A 20,965-nucleotide genomic window follows, 5' to 3' on the forward strand; every position below is an offset into this window, starting at 1 on the left:
GCTACTTAAAGCTTATTCAAGTAGTTAGTAATGTTAAGTTTAATTTTTTTAAGTCTTCAGATTTGACATTCTGTTTTCAGTTTCATAATTAACCTTACGCATGGAATCGACAACATCTCACCCTATTGTCCTAAATATCCACTTACTATGAAAACGTTTTACTGCTGTGATTGTTCGTTACTATTTAATGTGTACAAATTGAGTTGTTTAAAATGAAATAATACTTATTAGGTTCTTTTTACGTCATACAAACACTATTCAACCATTATATATACATCGTATATGCACTGTAAAATTCACTTATCAGTTTTAGGATCAAGTAACACAGCGATCACAGTTTTATATGAAGTACTAGGGCTCATGTTTCTTAAAACATGTATTCGTTTGCTTTGGATTTAAAGATCACGCAGTAGCAAGGTGGTAAATCAAAGCTTTATACGTAGGACCGTAGTTAGAACACGATTTTTTTCACGTACTATTTTTAAGAAACTTGATAAAGCATTAAGCATGTTTGATTCTATCATTTTTTTAATAATTAACGTGACTGTCAGGATTTATGAGTGTTTAATTGTTCCAAAAGTACTTTCGTAGATGCAATTTTCTTAGACATTGATTAATAATAGTAATAATTTCAAGGTTGGTTGTGATCAAATTATCATTCTTTAACACCTCAACTTATCTTTGATCAAGGTTATGCGTGGTTTAGCTTCTTTGGAACAAGCAGATAACCGCAATAGTGATTCTAGAACGCTTGAACGCAACCAAGAACTGACTCGTAAGCTTTGCTTACCGAGCGCGAAACATGCTCCAGATTTAGTCATGGATCTTCCCATTTCAACAGATTCTAAGGTGCAAAAATGTACACCATCTCCCAGTTGCACTCATGAAGAGTCAGCTGACAGTTTTGCTGAACATTTCGCCGAACAAACTTTGAATACAATGCGAAAGCGCCCTGAAACCCAATCATCACCACAATCGTCAGTAACTTCAAGCCAATGTCCCGCCAGTGACGGTGGTAACTCAAGCTATGGAGAACTTGGCAAAGTTATTCTACGGAGTAAATCTAATCATACAGTTCAATCGGTAGAAGTTCCTAGAAGCTTACCCTGTTTGAATAGAGCAAGTTCTGAAGAAAAAAAACATGAAATACCACGGACTGCCGATGAACAACCGACTAGTGAACCGAAACTTTCAATCGCTGCTCGAGTAGCAGCTTTCGAAGCAACTAAATCTGATTCATCTGGTTCTTCCATAAACTTTGCTCCAAAATTAGCTCCTAAACCTAAAAGAAGTTAATTTTGCTGTTGTTTTTACTTAATTCTTGTTTAATTGATTGATTATACTCAGCATTTATTACTTGTCAGTTTATTATTCGAGGTGATTTATACAACAAATATGATAAGAATATAATTGCTTCAATGACCCTATAATCTGATGATGAATTATCCTGTTTTTATCCTTTGGAATATTGTATGCCTAATTAAAATATATAAGTATAAATATATGTCAATAACACAGTGCTTCCTTCCTTCTTTAAGATTTCCATCAAATTCTTCATTATTCTGCCAGTATTTCTCTCAATAAAATTATTTCCTTTGAATTGATTTTCATTCTTAAATTTGGTAATACCTAACTTTTACATTGATGAAAACACAATGATTTTAGAAATGTGTTTTATACACTTAATATTTTTAATTTTTTTAAATAAAAAAAATACGAGTAGACACTACGTATTCGTTTTGATCTCTCGAAATACTTTTATTTCTATAGTGTGAAATTATTTGCGTATGGTTGGCGTTTTCTGATATCCTTATTAGTAATAATAATATTAATAATCAGTAAACAGATCTGTGTGTCATACGTACTCCTATAACCAGATCTTAATACTCCGTTTCGAAGTGTAAATGCATCACTGATACTTTTTTTATTTTATCGTTTAACCGGATTTCAATCTCTTCTTTCTTTACTATACATGTTTTTCGTCTTTTCCTCTCACGGATTGTTTTTTTCTTCATTTATTCTACTTTTAAGGGTGTACACATAATATTTATATATGTAACACTTGGCTCAATATTTAATTTTATTGTATTTTTTTGCATCTGCGACTTTTTTCGTGCTAACTTTTTTCCCTATTATATTGATCCCTAGTTGTTAGCTTTCAGTGTAATTTTTAAAGGTTAGTGTGACGCTGGTTAAATTAGGGGTACTGTTTAGTTCTATTTGTTGTCAACAAAAGACTACTCCTACCAATTGTAAACATTCATATGCATATACAAATGTGAGATATTGTAGTGTTATTACCTATCCCGGTATTCCAATTTTATTTTGTTTTAGTCTTACGCGCATGTATGTACACTTAAATAAGATTATTGATGTACTTCCTTTAAAACTAATTCTATGTTGAGTGTTTTGAGTTGTTATGCAAAAATTTTACGGATATTGAATCAGTTGGTTTTATACTATTTTTGCTTATAACTAAATGTGAAAACAAAAAGGGCTTCCAGGAATCAAATAACTGTCCACTTACCAATCGTGTGGTGTTAGCAGTGAAAATAAGCGTTTAAATCCTTGTCTCTTTAGTTTAGAATAAATTACCTGGAATCCTTGTTGGAAAAACGTTTTATGTAAGTCAAGAGCGAATGCGAACTGTTGGCATTAAGTAAAATGTTTGTGTTATAATTATGAAGTTGAGAAATGTTAATCATTCAATCAACAGCAACATAATAGTCCAGACAACCGTAGAATCACTGGTAGAAAGAATTGGTGATATGGACTCATGAAGAGTCCCAACCTTTTAACAGAAGAGTGGCTGTTCTACTTGGATTTGATGTTTTTACTCCTACTAATCTCTTTAAAGTGAAAAATCAACCTACTGTAGAACCCCAAACTATGAAAGAATAGCTGTCTACTTCTTAATAGCTATTGGGGTGATGTTAGTTTGGATTTTCATCGAACCGAATAGTGACTTGGTGATCACTAAAGATTAGCTAAAGTTCTGGAAAATCGTCAACCATAGATTCAACGGAATAGGCAATGATTAACTGCATAAGGAAAGGTGGTTCACTTATATATCTTATATGGTCAATAAGTATAACTGACTGATAAGTGTTTAGATTTTTTAGTGTAACAGCAATAGGTCTATGTACTTAACTTCAGACCATATAGTAAAAGTTATATAGACATTACTCATAGGATTTCTCGGTGGTGGGATAAAGCATGTCGTAGAACGAAAATTTGAGTCATAAATGGTTTATGTATTCTGAGTAAATGGCTCCAAGAACGATGATTTTTAGCAACTTCTGACTGAGTTTTACAAAATCGTATTCTTAAATAGATTCAGTCATAATTCAAAATTAACACTTACAGTTATCAGTCTGTGAGGTAGGAAAGTTTTGATGTATGCTGCGAATCGGTTAGAATAACCATATTGAACAGTTTATGTTTTTGTTAAGCCAATCGGGACATATCGCTAAATCACTTTTCCACCGTAATGTTAGGTTGCACAAAAATGTACATGAAGTGTGACATTTCTGCTAAATACTAATTTTTCACAGTCAGATCATTGTCTTTCGATATTCCACGGCTCACTGAGATATAAAGTTCCGAAGAGAGGCATATTCACCGTTGATTTGTGTACTGTCAGTGCACATCCGTCCACGTTATCGTATTAATCAGCTCAACAAAAGCGATTTCGTTCAGAAATATATAAAAGAACCTGCCAATGGATTTCGTACAGAGTAGAACAATATTGCGTTTATCTACCAGTTTAGCACAGTTCATTATATCTACTGAAGAGGTAGAAGTGTATAGACTTTACGGCTGTGTTTTACGCTAAATACTTACCCAATAAAAACGGAAATATCATTTGGGGCCATCATTCACTCTGATTATAACATTAGATTAGGTACAATGCAATTGATATGACCAAGTTTAATTCTGGAAAATATTACCATTCAATAATTATGAACATATATTTACAAACACTGTACAGAAAATATAATCAAGATGAATCATCCATGTCAGTTTCTGATGTCATAACAACATATTCACGTGTTGAGAAACCAAACTTGATTACATCTTTCTCAAGGAGCTCATAGTAACGACGAGATTCTATTCTGTTATTGTTCAAATAAGTACCGTTTGCTGACTCCAAATCGATGATATACAAGCGAATCAGGCCACGAACCTGAATGGAAGAATAAATGTACAGTAAGATGCAGAGAAATAACAACTGGTAACTTATAATTCTGGTTTTTTTGCTTTACTGTTTGCGTGCGCTGACCACAAAGTACTCAATCACCTTTGAAAATGCTTACCACTAAATGCTCATCAAATACTAAAAACTCCTGGCAGAAGAACCAGAGGTTGGTCCATCTTTTTACTTGTCTGTTGGATAAATGGAAGGAGACTACACCGAAATTCATGCATTAAACAAATATGCAATGGAAAATCCAACTGAAGAAAAAAAACTCCATTGCAACTAGAAGTATCATATTATGATTATTGTCATTATCATCATTATCGTAAAGCTGCAAAGAAACGAGGTACATAACAAAATGGCATTCCAAGTCAGGATTTTTAAAATTTATTTATAACTGACGTGCAACAAAGAAACATGAAACCTACTGCTACCTGGTCTTATAAACAGCTTTTAACCCGTACTCTATGGTCCACAGCTGAAATCCGCTAACTTGTTTTACTTCAGTATGTTGGGGCAGCTAAATATCGAAATTCAATTACACAGAAGAAAAGTCCCTTATATTTTATGTCCTCACCTTGGTTTATAACTCCAAGTCCCATTTCTTAAGATGAACTACAAGCTTATGCTTTTAGAATTAAAAGATAATTATGTTCATAAACTGCATCAACTATAAGGCACAACAAAGCAAATGCGAAACAATCGACGGCAAGTGCTAAGTAGTAGTTCTTAATAATAAATTCGACTTTACATTTTACTTGTACCTTCGTTAAGTACTTTTATCACTTTAGGAAAGTTCTATTTTCTTTTACCGAAAATTAAGGCGATTCGTAGTATTCTGATTGAAATTCAAAAGGTAACTGAAAATTATATTGACCGAGTAAACATAGATACTACTGCTTAATTTATTGTTCATGACAGAAATATCTGGCAAAACACGGCACCAACATTAATGTTAAACTTCTAACTTACAAGTCTATACTGCAAAACAGCATGCTGTTTCGAAATACTTGGATGATCCATAGGAATGTCTGCAATTTTTCGATCGCGGCCAATTAAGAATCCACTTTGTCTATGTATATGCAGTACGGATAATGTTTTATTCCCCTTGAAAGCGTACAATCTCCAATGTGTGGTGGGTTTTCTAGCATCTTCTGGTTCATTGTATTTTATCACAACACCTTTAAAAACATTTGTATCCTCCGCAAGTTTGCCTTTCCAACAGAAAAAAGGGAGACAACTTAATTACTTAAGACGAAATTAAACATGAACAGAAACCAATGTAAAACTACTAAGTACGTCCAGTAGTGGTCCAGTTTAACTGGAAAAAGTTCTGTTAACTAGAATGCCAGGCGATAATTTCAATATTTGTATTTATGACAAACTTTTGATTAACTGAAATGGCATACAATTGTTTCTCAGAAGTGGTTTGTACATTCTTACAACTATACCACAGGAACTAAACAAACATATTCCACTTACCTACGATTGAAGTAGTACATTCAGTATTATTACAAATATATGAAACCAACTAGTATCTGACGGGTTTGCAGAAGTTAAGGGCTTGAACCACCGTTGGCGAATCTAAACGCTTATCAAGGATTTAGTCATAAGCTCCATGTTGTGTTTTGTGAGTTGGCGTCAACAAACAGTGTAGGAAAGCTAGGTAGTAAATCACGTGGGCCCAGATAGTATTTCAAGTGTCTGGGAGTTTTCAAAGCAAGTCCAATTAGTTCCTGGACTATTGGTAATATCTACGAACGACCTCAAGGACAGTAGAAATATGTATCTTTAGAATTTACGGAATTAAGAAAGCGCTAGCACCACTAGTGTAGACACATTTACAACCTGTTTCTTGGTCAATTTTGAGCACCATGCTTCCACATACTGCTTCGCCAAAATAATACAATGACGTGTCATATTGTCATTTATTCATCATCTTAATAAGCTATGGGACCTGGTCCTAGCATGACAAATAAAGTCACCGGTAGATATTCAGCTAATAGATGTGTGACGAAAGTGGGCCCGAACTACTTAACAGTCAGACAATTTATTTAACTAATGGACACCTCTACATAACTAACTTTTTTTTAACTATTATTACTGCATGATTTCGAAAGCTAACAAATCTCTCAACAAAAGGACATTTAAATAAGTGGTTCATCATGAGGTAAAGAGGAGCCACCTAAAAACAAATGTAAAGTTTGTAAGTTTTGAGTAGAAATTACCAGTAGTTTGATTTTACAAATGAGTGGATTTACCAAGGGATTAAATGTGATGCAGTTAGTCTTTCAGATTGTCCTGCATACTGAATTACCAGGAAATCTTTATTAAGCACTAGGCTAATAACGTGACTTCTCTGGCTACCATTTATCGAGAACTGTGGTCAAATTTTTTTAAAATCACATCTCTGGATTGGAACTTAGTGTACACCCAACAGTATAAGTCGAAATACTAAATGTAGCAAGTATATGTACCTGATAATTCAAAGTTGGCTTTCTGTTTAACAACCGGACTGGAGTTTTCGTCTAATAATCCGCTTTTCCCGAGATTAGGTTTGGATTCAGAAATGTCATCACTGTCCCTTAAGACAACGGGAGAACTAACCCTGCCGCTTCTTCGAGGAGACCTAGGCTTCAATATTACAGGGTCATTTAGTCTTCGTTTATGAGGCGGGCTGCAGGATTCACGAGGCTCTATCTTGATTTTGACATGGGTAAGATTGTGAGGCCGTTTATTACTATACTGTCGAGGAAGAATTTTGGGGCGCGTAAACTCCTCATCATCTTTTTTAACAGTGTCTTTTATTTTGTGTTTATGTTTGTGTTTGGTTCTATGTTTTTTGTGTTGTGAATCTTTTTGAGAAGGGGACACTCCCATGAAGGTCGAAGTCAAATTTGCCGTCAAGGCGTTCTCATTCATTCCTCAATACCTCAAAATGTGCCTCATGTTCAAAGGACCAAAAAACGTATTATTAAATAATGCTTGTCAGTTTTTCCAGAAATTTCAAAAAAATGCGTAAGCTGCACTCAAATTAGTTCAAATGGTCCAAATGGTTGTGGACGGAACAGAAGAAGCTTTCGCTTAACAGGCTTTCGTGCCTAGTAGCAGAGGATCACCAATACCTCCAGGCAAGAACCTAGGTATATTAACTATGATACATTATAAAAAAAGGAAACTTTTAACTCATAATAAGATGTTATCTCTGGTCTTTAAGAATACGTCAAGTTTCCTCTTAAAGGACTCCTGTGAAGTCGCTTGGACTAGTTCAGTCGGCAGCGGATTCCAGCATTTGACAACTCCTAAGGAGTAGAAGTTGTGTCTATAGTCCATTCTGCTATGTTGTATCTCCAATCTCTGGGTGTTACCCCTTAGGTTTGTGCTGGGACTAAGCTTGGGTAGGCGTTTAAGGGGAGGCGTTCTTCATAAGGCTTGAATTTGAGTCCCCGAACTGATTTCGTGGCTCGCCGTTGGGTACGTTCCGGAGCGTCCCTATCTTTTTGGGGTGGGGGAGGAAATACTATGTTTCCGTAACCTAAATGGGGACGAATGAAACACTCAAAGACTATGTGGAAAGTTCTTCTGTCAAACTGGCCCAAAATGCGCTTCAATGTTATCAGTGTAAGGTTTGCTCGAAAGGCATTTTTGTCACATTTAACGTGAGACTTCAAATCATAGGGTACCAGGACTCCTAAATATTTTTCGACTCGGGATACTACTATAAAGGAGTTTCTTAAGTTGAAACTGCAGTCTGCGACATGTCTCAGATAGACTACTTTACACTTTGAAGTGTTAAAGTTAAGTCCGTCGTCGTCTGACTAACTTTCAAGTCGAGTCAGTTCCTCCTGAAGTGCCTGTATATCGTCTTGGTTGCGTATCTCTCTCTAAAGTTTCACGCTATCGGTAAAAATTAGTAAGTCTGACGTTACCTGTTGAGGAAGATCATTTATATAAATCAAGAAGGTCCTAGTACTGGGCCCTGGAGGATTCCACTAGGACATTCCATAGCCTGAGATAAAGTGAAGTTAACACTGACTTTAAAATGTCGATTTTTCAGGTATGAAGTGAGCCAATCATTTAGAGAGGTCTGATACCCAATCGTTCGAACTTATTGATAAGAAATACATGGTTAACTCTATCAAGAGCTTTTGAGAAATCAAAGTAAATTATATCAACCTTCCCCTGGCGATCGAGGATGCTTGTCCATCTGTTCACCTCAGTAAGCAGGTTGGTTATACAAGAGTAATCCTTCCTGAAACCATGGTGTTAGGGTTAGAAGAAAGTTAAGGACAATAAATAGCATTTATACCATCGCATATCAGGGACTCCATGATTGTTGGAGGTATAGAAAGAAGAGTCACTGGTCGGTCTACTTCCTTTGAAAATCGGTGTGATGTGAACTAGCTTCCAATTTTCCGGTAGTTTGCCTTGGCTTGGCAAGTGTGAAAACATCACGCTAAGCGGGGTTGCCAGGATTGAGGCTGCTTCCCTTAGTTCAGTAGAATGAACCATATCTGGGCCAGGAGAAGTGTCTTTTCTTAGGTGCCGCGGTTTCTGGTACACCAAGTTAGCGCTCAGGTTTACTACGGAAAGTCCTGTGCAGTTGCATATGCTCCTTATATGTTTGTATTGCCTGTACGCGCCGTTGTTGTCAGTTCGTTTGTATCTGCCCAACAGTGCCTTTTGCGGCTTAGCAGGCGAAGAGTGCGGTTCTTGATGATTGTAGGTTGCTTGCAGCTTTTGGGGACCGTTTGAGGAACTGAATGGTTTGTATCATATAAGAGCGTGTACAATAAGAAGTCTCAATGAGTATTCACATCAAGTTGAGGGTGAACATCATAATCCACCTGTTGTAGATAGTCCTGTAGAGCTGACACATTCAACCGTTTGAAATTCCAGCGCAAGTTGTTGGTGGGATATCTTAGCTCAGTTTTACTGACGAAACTGAAGGCTATAACGGCGTGATCGCTTTTTCCCAGGGGAGCCAGGATTGATAGGTTGTTAACTGGGAATTCTTCGTTTGTAAATACACAGTCTAAGCGCGGTGGTGTCTGACTGTTTCTCCAACGAGTTGCCGACCTTACATTTTTGTGTAATCCCAAGCCCTCGATGAGGTTGAAGAACTGAGCTCCAGATGAGTTTTCACCTACAATATACGTGTGTTCCGCGAAATCGACTCTAGGGAGATTAAAGTCCCCTAGAATCAGGATGTGTGTGAAACCAAGACGGGTAGAGCGGGATAGTCCTTCCAGCATGCGACTGTCATAATCGATGTCGGTAGTGGGATTCCTATAGATGACCCCGACTAGACACCTCGAAGTAGTAGACAGTCTTACAGAGCACCATATGGATTCCTTAAGATTGTTAAGCGCGAGGATTCGAACTTGATGTACCTCCGAGCAAGATCGTATTTATACGGCTACTCGACCCCCAATTTCTGTTTTTCTGTCGTTGCGAAACAAAAACATCCTAGGTGTTGCTGACATCTGGTCCGTAAACTGAGAAGATATCCAAGTTCCAGATATTCCTATCGGATGAGCCTTGTTAGCTTTGGTAAGTTCACGTAGCTCATAAATTTTGTTTTGTAGACTTGCGGCGTTCATGTATAAGCAGTTTATGCTTGCAATTTGAAAAACGTGAGCTTCTTCCTGTTTGTCTGTATGAGGCTTACGTGGATGAACAGGTAGCCTACCTATGTAAGGTTTGCCGAGTGGGTAGGCCCTGTCCTTTACACGTTTTTTTATGATCAAGACAGCCCACAAGTGGAAGATTCAGCTCCAAATTGCCTTTGTGCTTGACCTTGGCATCATGTGGCCTATCCGGGTGCACGTGGATTCCAGTTGGCAACCGATGTCTGTTTGCACGAAATGCCTCCAGAGTTGCAGCCGCCATATGGGAGATGGGAAAGTTATCTCTATTAGCCAGGGTCTGGAATCACCGTCCTTCTTGGCTAGTCTCGTCACACGTTGATTCAGTATGTTTTTGAGCCTCAAAGACCGCTTGATGAATTCCCATTCCCTAATATCATAGTTTGTTTGACTAGGGTCCGTGTCGTCCGGTACACGTTGCACAACTATATTTCTTCCGCGGAAAAACTCGCGAGATTCTTTAGGGATGTTCCGAATGAGATTTCACTCAGAATACGGTATGTCTGGCAGTTTTTTTACGTTCCCATCGAATTTCAGTAAATGACTAGCTAGCAGGACATCCTCTACGTCGGTAGCATTTTTAAGTGTTGCACGAAGTAGCCTCGGGTGATTTTGATGCTTAGATTCCTTCCCACAAGTGAGCCGTGTGACTGTCAAAGACTCTACCCTAAGGAGTTCGCGCAGTTGTTCAGTTCACCCCAGAGCAGTAAATAAAGTCACCCAACAACACCAGTAGTAGTGGACCTCAATGATTATTAGAAGCTTTTACAGAAAACCTGTAGAAAGTGAATTCATATGACGATGTAACCGCGAATAATATTTTAATCATATAGATTTTATTCGATTTTATTAATAAGACTGTTACTCTTTGACGAAGGTATTTGCAACGAGTATGATGGTGCTGATAATGTATGGTTACTGAAGAACTGACTTTTTATGGTACATAGGAAGTAACAAACAAAGTCATGTATTTATCTTAATTTCTAACCTGATTTATCACACCACAATCCGGTATCTTTAAGCTACTTCTTTACAAGTACAATCAATTATACCCAGATGACTGTCCATTGCTGTGTTACTTTCCAACTACTGAACAGAATGAATTACGGTATTCGTGTTAGATGATCATTACTTTGGATATTATTAAGTCCTTAATTCGGCTTGAAAACATAATGGCGAAGCGAATGTCTACTTTATTCTTTCGGATCTGAGTGCTGATTCATTTATAACTAATAAAATACGCATTAGACAGTTCTGGGAATTGCTAGTTTGTACATTATATCCAGTTCCCTTAAATCTACATGAATCCAACACAATGTTTATTGTGACTCACAAGCCGCAATGTACCATCATCACTGGCTGAAGATTCAGTAAGCAGAACTAGCAAGAACTAGACAAGAAAAAATTCTTAGTTAAAGAGAGATGTCATTACAAAATTACTTAGTCTAGAACGGTAAAGGAGTTCAAAGAGTAATATTTCGAGTCAGCGCTTCAGCTACGACGGGGATAAATTAAGCATCTGCCCACTTTTGAAGGAGTTTCGGGAGGTTTCCGTTTTTTTCACAAACGTTTGATCCTAACCACTCAAGCTTCTGCTTTTTCTTGCTCTGTCTCAACGATGGATATCCTCTAGAATGTCGTTTGGTTGGGGAGAAATATAACGCGTCCCCAAATATTTTTATACCGCCCTGGTTTCAGATTTTAACCTTACAGGCAAGCTAAGTTATTATTCAGTCCTAGTACCTTTTAAAATTCTTCTATTCAAATACGTTCTAGGAGGACAATATTGTCTACACAGTAACGTTATGTGGTGCAGCAGTCATTAAAGATGAGATGTTAAGCAAACACTACATCGATTCAGAATAGTCTGGAAGTCGGAGACTATGAACTTCTTTTGAGAAGTACTAAGCAGACAGAATGAGAGTCCATTAATTCGTATCCCACTCATTTTAGATTGTACCTATGTGTACAGTATTAAGTAGTTTTAAACATCGATTTGTTGAATTGTTGGATGAAAGCTGCAGACTTGGGTGCAAGACTCATTTGGCAGTCCATTTTAACCCATAACGTTTACTTTCTTTGCTTTTTGTACACAGCAAGCTGAGATGTGTTACACTGGCGAGTTCACGTGAGATATATATAGATAGCTAGTACACAGTTTCTCCTTGAAAACCACCTCCATTTATTAGCAACAAATTGATGCTATAGTGTTGAGTTCGTTAAAAATTTCATGTATTTAACTCATCAGTGAGTTGGTTTTTTAAGTATCAAATTTTTTCGATGATGTAATTGTTATAACGTGAAAAATAAACGCTCCTGATTAAGGGATAGCGAATTATTGATCAGACCAAAGACGCACAAACACGTAGAACAGCCTAGGGTTCTGATTGGTCTCGCTTCCCTATCTAACCCAGCCAGTTGAGTCCAGAACACAAGTCACAGCCTCGGATTTATGAATCATTATATTTCAAACATACTTTGTTTATATACCAGTCAAGCAAACCACAACGTACCATAAAATAGAAAATAACATTGTACAATGATGGCCAGTAGGAAAATGACACGTTAAATAAATATTGACCAATAAGATGATACCATTTCATGTCCAAGGATAGCATTAGCCTTAACAGGATAATTTTTGGGATATTTTCCTGAATATCCCAACACCTCCCTTTTTTTGGAGATCCGGAGTTGATGTCCGAATTTTAAGTTTTTCTCGCGTCTATCCTCCCCCTCGAAATAATGTTGGGTCCTCATATACCCAAGGAACAGTTAGTGTGACTCTATTTGAAGCATATTTCCCGTATTGAGTAGAGAGTCCACTAGGACTGACTAGATGGTGAGGATCAGCGACAGTAGATCTGAGGTCATTAGGGTTTAAAACTTTAGTAAGTAGTGGAGCATTATGATAATCGGCGTCCAACAAAACTGTACCAGGTTCTTGGTTATTATTTGATGCGTGGAACACATTTTCTGGCAAAACAATGAGATCTCGTGAGCTGGATATGTTACTGTCTGCACATACTGTTTCGGGGTTGATGGAGTTTGACTCCATTACCGGGCATGTTTCTGGAATAGAAAGTACTGGACCACTGAGCGCATGATGGATGACTGTTTCGTTTGAAGTACAGTTCATCAAGGATTCATGGAGGCTGCTGTCATTTTCCAGCTCACTGTGTATTTCAGATATCAATCCATCCACTTCCGTCGCGTCTTCATAGCATGAGTGATTTAGCAGCTGCGTGCGGAATTTGACTAATAAGTCCAAATGTCGTTCAAAGAGCAGCTGTAATCGATCGGAGGGGAGAGTCATTTTTTCGAATCAGCACCTGTGATGAAAATTACTGTATGACTAATGACCAGTGTGGTTCAAGGACACTGATGACAATCTGGATACTGATTGGTTGAATAATTAGACTGGATTTCGTCCAATTACAGAATGACTTTGGATTGTATCTTTTCTTCACCCCGTCGCCAATTGTTATAACGTGAAAAATAAACGCTCCTGATTAAGGGATAGCGAATTATTGATCAGACCAAAGACGCACAAACACGTAGAACAGCCTAGGGTTCTGATTGGTCTCGCTTCCCTATCTAACCCAGCCAGTTGAGTCCAGAACACAAGTCACAGCCTCGGATTTATGAATCATTATATTTCAAACATACTTTGTTTATATACCAGTCAAGCAAACCACAACGTACCATAAAATAGAAAATAACATTGTACAATGATGGCCAGTAGGAAAATGACACGTTAAATAAATATTGACCAATAAGATGATACCATTTCATGTCCAAGGATAGCATTAGCCTTAACAGGATAATTTTTGGGATATTTTCCTGAATATCCCAACAGTAATACAACACTTAACAATCATACAGCATAAATATTTCTCAAAATATAATCATTGTGTTAATTATTCAATAGTACACAGTTTCATCTCAAAAAACATCATTTATTATTACTACTTACTTGGTGGATTTAAAAACCTCTAAAGTTTTATAATTTAAGCTTAAATTTTGGTTAGACCATTATAAAATGCACAATACGATATTTAGAATATAACAGAATTGGCAAAGCTGTTTAGTCCGAGGCGTAACAATCACTCAGTCATACAGTTAAGTTCATTTTCATTACAATATCCTCTTACATTTTGTTTCAATAAACGCATACTCCAACTTCTGTTTCTTCAGTGATTTGAATAGTACCAAATTACTAGAAATATCTTTCTCAACTACTTATATAGCAGCATTAAAAAACATCAACTTGTTGCACTGCCTTTTAATACTTACATTTTTCCTGTTACTTCTTTTAAAATCATTCAGAGTTGTTGACTCATAGAGAATAAGCTTTCAATGTCGATTTTGTCGAATTGTTAAAATCCATGACATTTCTACTGATTTATCACAGTGGCTAACTGAAATATCACTATATTTCAACAACATTAATAACAACAAATCAACATCTTTTCTCATAGATTAACTATTATTAACTACAAAATCTTCCAAAAATAAACATTAAATAATTATCGTACTTGGAAAGTCGAATTTCATTTACCTAAAATGATACTAACATTTAAACAGAGACATCAATTCAAGGAAAAATAATACTCTTTACAACAGTATTATTTTCTACATAATATTTATTGGTTGCAATCATAAACCAGTCTATTAATTTGTAACAGGTTGAGATTGTATCACCAGTAAAGTGAACGACAATGTTCCGACTTACCACCAACCGATGCACGAAAATGTTTTGTACAGGTCTGTAAGTGACAAAACTGCTGTTCTTATGCCGGGCAAAAGGGTTGGGTTGGGTGTGGTGTCATCAACCCCATCATGTAGAATGCAAACTCGCCAAAGAACGCTAACCGGAACAAACAAACTAAACGAATTAAACTCAACCCTCCGAGCCGAACGATATCCGTTCAAAATAATTATGATGCCTCACGGTGAAAGCTGAGATTCTACAGTAGTCTTGAGGCCCATGAGCGCTCTAGCAACAACAACAACAAATGATATAAGTAATTAGAATGTTCGAACCATGTGGAACACCAGGTTGGACGAATCGAATAGCTGTGCAAATAAGGATATGCACTTGGAGAGTTGCTTAGATGCTCTATAAAACAGCACGTAAAGCACATTTAGGATGGGATCCAGGATCCTCAAACGACTTTTCGAAACAAAGAAGGAGGGATTCACAGAGAATGTTAACCAGTGTTGGGCACCAACGAATAATAGCAACGAAACCGATAAAGATCAGTGCTGCTAGAGAGCGGGAAGTGACCTGACCATCCCAATGGGAGACCTATACACCAAAGTCTGAATGGACAACACCGGAAATGAAGAGATGATGGCACGACATGGTCTAAGAGAAGGGAACGAGAATGGTGACAGATTTGTAGAATTATGTGCATTTAACTAAAAGGTTATAGGCGGCACCATATGCTCACAAGAAATGCGCAAATAAAGCCCTATGGGTTTCACCGGATCACACCAAAGAAATCCAAATTAATTATGTGCGCGTCGCTAAAAATGTAAGGAGATCAATGGAAGATGTGAGAAGCAAGAGAACAGCTGACATAGCTTCGGATCACCACTATGTGATGTTTGTCCAGATGAGACTAAAGCTAAAGAAGCGATGGGCAACTAAACGAACAACATTACAAGGGTTTAATACAAACTTCCTTACAGATACTGACAAACTCAACCAATTCAACATAGTTATTATTATTATTCCCAAACAGCTTATGGGAACATAAGTGTTGTGAAGAAACCATTTCGTTTTTCTTGAAAAATGCAATAATGCACAAGTTTCAATAATGTTAGCATTATATTTGCCATATATGAGAAAAAGAAAAAAACAAAAAAAGAAATAATAATAGTTCTCAGCTACATGCCACAAGCGTAATGAAATCTACCGAAAGAGGAGGAAACTACCATGGAGGAAAATTCGATAGGGACCAAAAAAGCACTAACTTCAACGTGTCGTGGGGGGTTGGGACCTCAAGAAGCGTCATAATGAATATTGGATCTCTGGCGAACACTGGACAGAATTATTAAGAGAAGAAACAAGGAGATAGCCGTTAACAACAGCCTGACACAAGCAGAGAAAATAACGGCACGGGATAAAACAAACAAGTTAAAGAGAGCATTAGAGCTGACAAACGCGAATACATGGATGACATAGTGACCACAGCGGACAAAGCTGCAACGGAAGGAAACATGCGAAAACTGTGTGACACAAGGGGGAAACTGACAGGGAAATATGGTACACCAGAGATGCCGGTCAAGGAGAAAGAAGGCAAGACAGTCACCTAGATTCAAGAGTAGAAGAAAAGATGGACAGAATACTTCGGGGAGATTTTAAATGAGCCAGCTCCAATCATTTCACCGCACATCGCAGCTGCACACGCAGACCTTCCTAAGGATGTCACTCCACCAACGATATTATCAAGATACAAAAGAAAGGAGATATGAGCAAATATAAGAACTACACAGGCATCACACCACTATCGGTACCATGAAATGTTTACAACAATGTGTCACTGGATCAAATGAAAGATTCAGTGGACTTTCAGCTTCGAGACCACCAATCTCTCTTTCGTGTGAACCGAACGTTCACACACCAAATCGAGACACCACAGATCATCGTTAAACAATCGATTGAACGCAACTCGTCACTACACATCAACTTTCCTGACTATGAGAAGGTGGTTGACGATGTGGATATGAGAACATTATGGAGACTTCTTCAACACTATTAAGTGAATAACTGAGAAGATTGTCAACATCACATGGAATCCATACGACGGATTACACTGCAAAGTTGTGCATGGCGGACAGCTGATAAACGAATTCCAAGTGAGAATCATAGTCATACAAGACTGCTCTCTTCTTCACTTTCTTCCGGCGGTTGACTGGATTCTGAAGACCTCGACATCTGAGGCGAAGCGCGGAATACAATGGATAGCTTGCATGTGACTAGACGATTTGTATTTCGCAGATAACCTAGCTGTTCTGTTTCATGAGCGCCAACAAATGCAGGCGGAGGAAAGTAGTGTAGCAGAAGCCTCTGCATCAGTAGGCCTCAACAAACAAGAGGAAACAAGTAAAATCTTCAAATAAAACACGGAGAACATCAACTCAATCATACTTGATGGAGAAACTCTGGAGGAGGTGAACATCTTCACGTATCTGGTCAGTATCATCGATGAATAAGGAGGACCTGATGCAGGCGTAAAGGCGAGAACTGGCAAAGCAAAGACAGCATTCCTACATTTGAAGAACATTTGGAACTAAAAAACTATCAACTAATACCAAAGTCATGGTTTTCCATATGAACGTAAAGACAGTTCTACTGCATGGAACTTAAATGTGAAGAGCTAGTATCTATAAACAATTGTATGCACAAGATACTCAACGTTTGTTGGCCGGATACTATCAGCAACATTTTACTGTGGGAGAGAACAAACCAGCTGTCATCTGAAAAAGAATTTGAGAAATTAGGACATACACTGCGGAAATCATCAAACTATATCATGAGGCAAGCACTTACTTGGGATTTTGAATGTAAATGGAAAAGAAGATGAAAGAACACGCTTTGTCGAGAATTGGAAGCAGACATGAAAAGGATGAATAGCAACTGGAAGGGTTTGTGTACGACAGGTATGGACGAAGAGTGCTGGTGAGAGGCTTATGCTCTTTCACTAGGGGTAACAGGCGTAATCACCTAAGTATGTAGCACTCATTACATGAACAATAAAGGCTCGAAAACTCTGGATGTTGCACTTCTGTTGAACGTCGAAGAAAGGATGCATAAACTCACTCAACTTTAAAAGGAATTGTTCCTCGTAACACATTGCTGGTGTGCATATTGACTAGTAAAGACAGTGAATATAACATTTTGATGTCTCTACCGGTTTTTTTTATAGTGGAGGGTGTGCTGCTGTGTATGCTTTGAAAATCGTATCACTGTTGTCCACTTTTAATGTTAATCATTAGCTTGTAGTCCAGAGAAATATTTTTCTCTTAGTCTATCCGTATCTTCATTTTTGATGCTGTATAATTTAAAAGGCCTCAGATTAAAGGTCGATATGTATTACACGATCAATGCCAATGTTACCAGACAGAACCTGCTTGTAATTTGTCGGTTATGGACGAAGGTTCGAGAATATCGGAAGTTCCCTGCCCGAACAGTGACACTAAAGAGAATTGAAACTGGGACAACCATATTGATAAAAATGTTCCACCACAATCGAATAGTTATTCCACCAGAAAACAAAACAACCACTGAGTAATTAAGAATCTTTAAGTTTTATCTTCATAAGAAAAATTGTCAATGTTTTGATCTACTTTTAGCACGACGTTCGCGATCAGCGATGACGGAATTATGGCTACCCAATGAACGTGCAATGAAAGAGGAAAAACAAGGAGTGATCCTCAACACCAAATAAGTACGAAACTAAAAGATTTACGCCGACCGTTGAACATTAGACAAAAATTAGTGAAGATTAATAAAGATCGATATGAGAACATCATTGAGGCCATATGGTTCGGACACATTCCTTGTCTCCCTACGCATATAAAATATGCTACTTTACCAGTAGCCCTATATTTCGTTTTTAAAAGTTCTAACAAACAGTGCGTCTGATTGACACAGTTGAGTTAGTTGGTGTCAACATTGATATGACTTAAGCGCAAGCTCATTTAGACAATGGTCATACTATGGTCGATCAGCCATGATATACTAGGTTTTTCAGCTTAGTAATAAAGATAAAGGCACCATACCAATACTGGACAAAGATACTACGCTATTGAGTAAGACTTCAAAAAAAACCGAATCTCTTGTAATTATCATTTTTATGTTGAACGTTGGACCTTTCATATCAGATTTCTACAAAATGGCTACCTTATTTGCACCTTCTAAACTCTAGGTGCTAACCATGTCTGCAAATAGTTACTATTATAGCTATGTTTACTTTCGCCTTATTGGCTTGTTTATGACTCAACATTCTTACTACGCTTATACCAAGCTAATTTAATTTCCAACTTATTTTCATGCAATATGGGTTAGGGAAGTGTCTAAACGGTCGCTGGAATTTCTCTCAACCTGATCTTAGTCTTTGTTTATGTACACATATGTACTTGTATATCGCGCTCCTGGACTACTACCGCCCGAACGATTGTTCAGTATAAACTTCATCATATATAACAATATCCTTTTGCTATGACATTATCGCATACGTTTGAACTAGTATTATCACTTAACTTCGATGATGTACTTTGTTTGCTTTACTCAACGAGAGTCGTGTAGTCGAATACTAAGCTAGGCAATAAATCGACAGGTATTTTGTGGTGAATAGAAGTATTTGAATTATTGTACGAAATGGAGCTCCTAGAAATAACGCAATTTAACCAGGAAGTAATAGATGAGCACGAACGGACGTATTGTATTTGGAATTCGAAATCAAACAGCAATTAAGTACATAGGAATCATTGGTTCATGCAAATACCACATATTTCCACGTCACAACTGTTAAAGTTAAATCATATAACCATAATAAAATGTTGATGCATTAACGTGGATATTTAGAGGTAGGGTTGTAGTGTGGCGTCGAGTCACGCTTGACTATGATCACCACTACAGGAAGATTACGTGCCAGTTAACCGATAAGATCACCCGTAGGTCAAATATCAGAAGGCAGTTGACGGCTGTAGTCGAGATGTATTTGTTGGCGATCTTGTGGTATCGATAGAATACCGAGATCGTGCCAAAGGAGTATAAATGTGGTTATTGAGCGTAACTGAATTCGTGCAAGGTCACAAGCAACGGAAGAATGTATGTATTTTGGTACAGTTGAGCAAGCAAGTATGGTAAAACAATCCCTGATACAAATGGTTATAATAATAATTGTTTCCATTACACCAATCGCGTTCTCTTGATAAAAGTAGATCACTACAGGGTTTTTCAACAGGTTGTGGAGCATGAAGCTTGAAGTAATACACAAATGTAACATAACCATGATTTAAAATAGCCTAACGTTGAAAAAAGAGGCGGGGTACAGTTACTTACCGACACATATTGATGATGTGGACAATTATTCCAATCCATCCTTGCTTTTAGGGCAGGGTATTTTGTTTGTATTAGACTCTTTACGACTGGTGACGCGACAGAGGTTCGATGATATTGAAGTTGTTCTTCCATGTTTGTTGTTTTTAGACTAATGTGTTCTACCTAACGTTAATTCTGCTATTGTGCCAAGTCGACATATTGCGAGCGATTTCGACCGTTTAAGCGGAGAGTAGACATTTTGCATCCGATAGTAACAGCAAAAAAGTCTATAGTGATAAAGTTATTTACGTAATGAGGCACTGCGATAATGCTACTTTTCTCAAAATATTCCAATATTTATTTCTCCTTAATGTTTAGTGTCTTTTCATCAACTGAGGTCTAGTTTGCTGTGACAATTGACTACACACTGTATTTAGTTCCAGTGGTTCATTTGGAGCTTCTTCACTCGTAGTTTAATCCTAGTACCGGTAATCATTTTGGGTCCTACCTAATAATCGAACGTTCCTTAATTTGTTCCACAACAAACAACTAGCTTTTGTCTAACACTTGCTGTAGTTAGTTCTGCTGCTCTTTTTTACAGCACACTGATTGTAATGCGAAGCTGTGAAGTTTGAATCAGATGTGCGTTTGCAAAAGTCCTAGTTTGTATCAAGTGCTGTTTTGAACAGATCATAATAACTGTGAACTCATAGTACAGTACTATCACAAAAACTTATTTACTGATTGGTGTATTTGAACGAATATTCCGTCATATATTTTCACTGATTTTACCAATTTACCAACTCAAACTGGGTAGTGTCTCATCTGTAAACATCTGTCGTAGATTATTAATAGTGCTTGTAAAAATGGCGTAAATCTGCCGTGTTAGAAATATATTATTATTTATGTTACCAAAACAAACTCTGTTGATCAAGGGACTTACATAGTTATTTGATAAAGCATGTTTTCCTCATGATCACAATCTTGAAGATGATTTGGGTATATATATCTGCTGGATATACAATCATTCGGGTGAATCGTCGGTTCACGCGGTTGAGGGAATGT

The 20,965-nt window shown here is 37.4% G+C and overlaps 2 protein-coding genes across 2 annotated transcripts in view; one reads left to right on the forward strand and one right to left on the reverse strand.

Annotated features, from left to right (window-relative positions):
- SRGAP1_1 (SLIT-ROBO Rho GTPase-activating protein 1) overlaps positions 1 to 3,723 on the forward strand; it is a 67,213-nt gene extending 63,490 nt beyond the window's left edge. The window contains exon 17 of the mRNA XM_051208989.1: positions 691 to 3,723. Within this exon, the coding sequence (XP_051074405.1) occupies positions 691 to 1,296 (606 nt within the window). The 3' untranslated portion in view covers positions 1,297 to 3,723. The remainder of the gene's footprint in view (positions 1 to 690) is intronic.
- Positions 3,724 to 4,000: 277 nt separating this feature from the next.
- SNIP1_1 (Smad nuclear-interacting protein 1) lies at positions 4,001 to 7,120 on the reverse strand (the record flags this gene model as incomplete). The annotated part of the gene is made up of 3 exons (XM_012936525.3): positions 4,001 to 4,186; positions 5,171 to 5,412; positions 6,676 to 7,120. 3 exons carry the CDS (start codon positions 7,118 to 7,120, stop codon positions 4,001 to 4,003), a joined length of 873 nt encoding a protein of 290 aa, XP_012791979.1.
- Between the last annotated feature and the right edge of the window lie 13,845 nt (positions 7,121 to 20,965).

This window comes from Schistosoma haematobium, chromosome 1 (genome assembly GCF_000699445.3).
Source record: "Schistosoma haematobium chromosome 1, whole genome shotgun sequence".
Classification (NCBI taxonomy): domain Eukaryota; kingdom Metazoa; phylum Platyhelminthes; class Trematoda; order Strigeidida; family Schistosomatidae; genus Schistosoma; species Schistosoma haematobium.